Here is a 6,000-nt window from a genome sequence, read left to right as displayed (position 1 = left end):
GCAGATGGGAGGCCTTTAGAGTACAGATGTGGGTTGGAGGGAGCAAGCTCAGAGATAGATGGGGAGATACAGAAGGCTAGGAAGGCCTTGAGAGAGACCACAATGCTGTCAAAGATAATCTTCTATAGATAAGGGGGGGTGATTCCAGAATGAAAGAGGTCACCAGGTCACCAGTGTTGGCTGCTGATGTGGCTGCTGTGATGGGAGGCTCAGATCCCACTTCATAAAGGAACTATTTTCTCAACTGTTGTTATCACCAACCAGAGATGGCTCAGCTGCCAGCCCTCTTTGGGGAGTGCCTAAGCAGAAGAAAACTGCTTGACTTTAGGTCTTTCCTCTTCCTGGCTAACCCTGTGGCATGAAGACCCAGCTCTCTCATCCCAATTTGGGGCAGCTTTGCTCTCCAGAGTTCACCATGGACTTGGTTGGTGTCTACTCTGGGAACACATTGCAGCTCAGCTTCTCTCTAATTTTGTCTCCTTCTCTTTTTAGGCCTTGAACCCCTGTGCTCCCCGGTAGCCCTCCTGCTTGAGACTCTCCTGCTTCTTGGAAGTCCAGCATGCGGCTGATGCTCCTTGCTCTTGTCCTTTGCTTTGCTGCTGTTTTCGGATGTTGCTGTGGAACTACTGAAAGAACTACAAGCTGTTGCTGCCACAGGTGAGCAAGCCTATTGACTCATTCATCGGCTCCCCAGACAAACCAAGACTCTGATGGCTCACTGACTGAATAAAGCTTTATTTTAATGCAAAATAAAACATGAAAATTTTATATACTCATATATAACATCCAAAATGTCTTCTGTGATATAAATGGGATCATTTAAAAAAGTTTGTTAAAGAATTCACTCTCCATCCCCATTTGCCAAAAGATGATTCATATAATTTATCTTTAGAATGTATGAACAGATGACTTGGTAATCATAAAGCACAAGAAAGACTAGAAACGTGAGGGCATAAACAACAGGTTTTGTGTTATGTTGCAATAGTCCATAGCAGTGCAGATGGAACTGAACACTTTCTGAAGAGTGGATCGGGAGATGGGTTAGTAGTGTTTGGGCAAGTTCACTTCCCACTCTGAGCCCAGTAGCCAAACCCCACTTAAAAAGTCAGGCTGTGTGTGACCGTATGACTATTTAAGGACATGAGGGAGAAAGAGTTTCACTTAGAAGTCACAGCTCCATGTGAGAGACGACGCTTATTTTAGATCTCTAACGTTTTCCCCTCTTTTTATCAGAAAGGTGACTTTGTAGGGATATCTAACAGAGACACCCCTTTCCCATCTCACTATAGCATCCTTTCTACCCAAAGTTAGTATGAACTGAGAGCAGAGAAACACTTCCAATGCCTTTCCTCCTGCCTAATTGCATGAAACTTGGACTTTCTGTTCACACGGACTCAGGAAGCAGTGGGGTATCTATCCAACTCAATGTCGGTTTGAAAGCCACTCATTGTGGGTCTCTGAGTGTGATGCTGATGGGAATTTTACAGACACACATTTTTTTCCCAAACCAAGCTCTCCACTCTCCTGTAATGCTACAACATTCCTCCAAAACCAAACATCAAACAAACAAAATGCCATGGTTACTAGTGAGGGGGAGTAATTATTCTTTATAGTCTTGATCTCTGTGTGTGTCAGGGAACAGAGACACTAGCATTCCCATCCTCCTGAAGCTACAGGTGAATTTCCTTCAGAAGGTAGATTTACAGTTCAAGAATTTAAGATAGCAGATCTTAGTTTACTTAGTTGGCAGCAAAAATCAAGCCATAGCGAAATTTCACAGGTCTCTGTATCTCTACCACGCTCTTGAATTTAAAACCTTTGCTCTATGTTATCCTGTGGATTCAACACACATGTATCTAAAAGACTGAGAATAATGAGCTTCAGAGTAATTTTCCTCCAAGCTTTGTTTCCTATAAAATCATGCTTTAAGAAGAAAATGTTCCTGTTTTTGAGCTTGGCTTCGTCCACTGGCTTGATATTTCAGGGAAACAATATTAAACCAAGAGGGATGGTACCTCAGGCCAGTGGTGAGACGGACTAATGGGATGTATTTCTCTTTTGGAAGACTGAATTTTCCTGCGACTACAGTCTTCAGTAGTCTGCTCTCTTTGATCTTTCCTCATACAAAAAGGGAGAAAAATGGGCCTTTGAGGACTGATGACCCAGCAGTCAGATCAGAAGCAGTGTGGGTGTTGCTGATCTACTAAAAGGGTTTGTAGCCCTCTTAGTATACCAATCTGTTCCAGAGGGCTGTTAGAATTCCAAACTACAAGGAGACACAGGCTGAGTTTTTCCAAGGCCATAAATACACGGGGAGCTATTTCTTTCTCCTGGGCACCTGCTGATCATAGCCTGAACTTCCAGTAACCATCTGCTCTCTGGGAGCACTAGGAAAGTGTCCTGTAACCTTGGAGAGGTGACAATTGGAGGGTTAGTACAGGCATGTATAAAGCTTACTACCTGAGCTGTTCTTAACTGTTGCTTGGCTTGATGGAGCCTCTGTCACAAATGTAATGTTAGTTCTTTAAGGCAGGATCAAATGGAGCCAGTAGTATATACTTCAAGCAAGAAAATAAAGCTGTTATCATCTATTTTTTGTTCTCTTTAATTGAACCTTCACACCTCTGAAGGCCTCTTAGGATTAGTAACTATTTTATTGACTGTGTGTACAACATAAACAACAATGGTTATCTGGAGCCTGTACTGTGCACTCAAGCTGGAGGTGGAAACATAGTCATCTTCAAGGGCCACTTTTCTATAGCACACGGTTATCATCTTGAACTACACCTGGCCATCCATCAAATGGAGACTTCTGATTTGGAATCACCAGTGCTCTATAGAAATTTGATTAAAATATGGAACGTACTGAACAGTGATATATATATATATATATATATAGTTTTTTTTTTTTTAAAGACACGGTCTTGTTATATAGTCCAGACTGGTCTTAAATGTATTCTGTAGCCCAAGGTAGCCTCAAACTTCCAGTCTACCTGCTTCAGCATCTTGAGTGGTGGGAATATAGATGAGCTATGTACTACCATGAGTGGCTTAAAAATAGATTTTTTTATGTTCCCCTCAAAAGTTACATTTCCCTCATTGTATTATCTTCTTTCAGGGTTTTTTTTTTTTTTATCTTAAAGGAAAGGCAATTTTAGCATGTTGGCCAGGGACCCTACACCTTACTGGCATTATACCTTGGCGAGCAGAGCCCAAGATCTTCCACCTCACTGAACAAATTACATATATGGTCTAAGGGTGCCTGGCTGAAGAGAGATGGCAGAGGACAAACAGCAACTTGACAGTCTGTTTTTCAGAGGGTCACAGTAATTGTGGTTTAGAAAATGATCTCTCTCCGGGTCCAGCAAATAATACTATTTACATATACAACCAGCAATTGCATCATTCTTGGTAACAAAGCTCAATTTTAAATTAAAAAAAAAGACTAAACTGGGCTGAATGGTACTGTCTGTATTCTAGAATACCATAATTCATTAAATCCTGTTGGTTAGAGGCATTCTGCTCTCAGCCAAAATACATCTACACTGAACTTCAGATCTTTTAGGGGGAGAGAGTGCCGGAGTGTGAAAAGGCTTCAGGTATTTTAACAGCCACTGAACAACTCGGAATGCTGTGCTCAAGTTGTGCTGTTCCCTACTCTTTTGCTTGTGTTCCTACTTGGGTCAGGTTGGAAGGTTTAGATGTTCTGTTTTACAGAAAAGCTCAAAGAAAGCAAGAGTGGATTTTCAGCTTCTCAAACCCTAAGATTTTTTTCCCCTTTTAACCAGGTGGAGACCTTGGCTTTGCCCTGACATTTGTTAATGAGCTAGAGCAGGTGCAGACTGATTTAACCCTATGCAACATCCCCCTTCCCTTCTTCAGACTCCTTCCTCATCAAACTTCCAGGCACCGTTTTTATCTTAATTTTCCATATTGGTAATCACGTGATCGAACACACACATACACACATACTCTCTCATTCACTTCCATCTACTTCTTACTAGAGATCAGTTTCTAAAGGCCATGGTTAGTTCTTACTCTCCCCAAGGGCAGATGGGAACCATTTGGCACTGAGCCTGGAATAGGCAACCTGAGGGTATTAGTTTCTGTGTGGCCTGACCAGCAGGCCCTCTTTTCTTTTTACCCAAAGTATACTTTAGTCCTTAAGTGGAAGTCTTAAAGTAGAGGTCTCAGAATAATTACAGGCATTTGGGGAGGATTCTGCAATGGACTATCTCTAAGTAAGCATGCCTGGACCTGGGAGAGAGGAAGGCAAGGATGACAGGATACTCAGCCCTCTTCCCCTGCTCACTGTGGTTCTTGGAACATGTTCCTTCTGGAAGCGCTCATGAGCTTTGCGCATCCTTCCAGGACACTAATACTGTATTCATATTCTACTGACTTTTACATCAAGAGCAAGTAATGTGACACGTTCGCATCAAATGAGTAGTGTTAGGAATCTGAGAAAGACTACAAATAGAGAGATGCAGTCCTTTTTCAGGTCTAAAAAGTTTCAGAGGTCACTAGTAGTATTTACCGTTCCTTTGTTCTCAATGAGAAAAAACTGTACTTACGCAGATTTGAACATCTGCAGCTCTCTACTCTGTCACACTGCAGGCCTCACAGCTCCAAGAAGGGAGCTGGTACTAAGCCATTGAATGGGCCACTAGACCTGGCTGAGACCATCACCTCTGTACTGCCACCTCTGCTGGGTGTGTGTGTGTGTGTGTGTGTGTATGTGTGTGTGTATGTGTTGATAACCAGCACAGGTTACCCAGCCAGAGGGCCATTGTGTAATATAGCTCTACTAATTGTTAGTTATCAATTGCCACTCTTATTAATCAATTCTGCAAGCATTTCAAGTATCAGGAAGTACTGTTATGACCCCATCATTCCTTTGGAATATACACCCCCAAACTCCAACCCTCTAAAAAAAGATGCCCCTTTGATTAGCAGTCAAGTGTTTTATCCTCAGTGAACAAAAGCAACTTTGTACCATGGTGCATCTTAACTTGGAGATCTTAACCAGGGTCTAGCAAGGACAAAGATAGCATTAGATGTCTTCCTTGCTTGACAGATCTTAGTGATGTTCAGCTATACGGCTGCAGTCATGGGATTCTTCTGCCTGGGATCTTGGTTACGGTAGGGGTACTGATCAGGGCTGCCCCCTCGGGGCCCTGCTCTGCCCATCTCCTGATAGACTGGCACCCTCTGGTGCTGAGGTGGAGAAGGTGGAACATCTTGTCGGAAGGGTCCTTTGTGCTGGGGGACTGGCGGGGGTGGGTAGTACTGTGAATAGCGGAGATCTGCCACCCTCAGATCTGGGGGGCGGGGGTAGTTCCCTCTTGGGGGGTGCACGGGATGGGCCCCTGGGTAGTATGGGCTCTCTCTTTCCTTGTAGAGCCCTCGTGGTGCTGCCATCAGGTAGTCCACAGGATCTGTTAATCCTCCCCTGGAAAGAAAAGCAAAGATATGTGTCAGAAGGTACTGAGCTGGCTGAAAACCACATGCTTCCAACCCTGCTGCAGTTGGTTGTGACCACACTCCAGGCTTGGACAAGCATATGTGAGCAGAAGTGATATGTTCCCTTAAGCAAAGAAAGAGAATCTTTTTCTTCCTTTCCATCTTTGTTGGTCATCAGAGTCACCATCTTAGACCTCAAGGTGAAAATCATGTGTTAAGAAGGCAGAGCAACAAGAATGCAAGAACCTGGGCCCCTGACACCACAGCCATTCTGTCAATGAGGACTGCTTACATTCAGATCAATACACATGAATGCCACTCTGTCAATGAGGACTGCTTACACTCAGATCAATACACACGAAGAAAGACATTTCTGTTTGCTTAAATCCTTTTATATTCACCTTTATTATGGTTACTAAACTAGTTTTCTCCAAGTGATGTTTGACTTTGTTAAGCCTGTGACTGTTAGACCCCCTCATCCTTTCACATTTTTGATGCCTAATGAGATATGGTAACAGAAATATAGGGTCTTTAGGG

General features: G+C 43.2%; 1 protein-coding gene across 2 annotated transcripts in view; it reads right to left on the bottom strand.

Annotated features, from left to right (window-relative positions):
• Positions 1-715: 715 nt before the first annotated feature.
• Pard3b (par-3 family cell polarity regulator beta) overlaps positions 716-6,000 on the bottom strand; it is a 1,142,550-nt gene continuing 1,137,265 nt past the window's right edge. The window contains exon 23 of one of the 2 annotated variants that reach the window (XM_017801393.2): positions 716-5,452. In XM_017801393.2, the coding sequence (XP_017656882.1) occupies positions 5,095-5,452 (358 nt within the window). In that variant the 3' untranslated portion in view covers positions 716-5,094. The remainder of the gene's footprint in view (positions 5,453-6,000) is intronic. The other variant, XM_017801395.2, reaches the window with a different exon arrangement.

Source organism: Nannospalax galili, unplaced genomic scaffold, assembly GCF_000622305.1.
Source record: "Nannospalax galili isolate Female #2095 unplaced genomic scaffold, S.galili_v1.0 scaffold281, whole genome shotgun sequence".
In the NCBI taxonomy this organism is placed as follows: domain Eukaryota; kingdom Metazoa; phylum Chordata; class Mammalia; order Rodentia; family Spalacidae; genus Nannospalax; species Nannospalax galili.
Note: the sequence above shows the minus strand (reverse complement) of the source record. Positions and strands in the feature narration are given on the sequence as shown.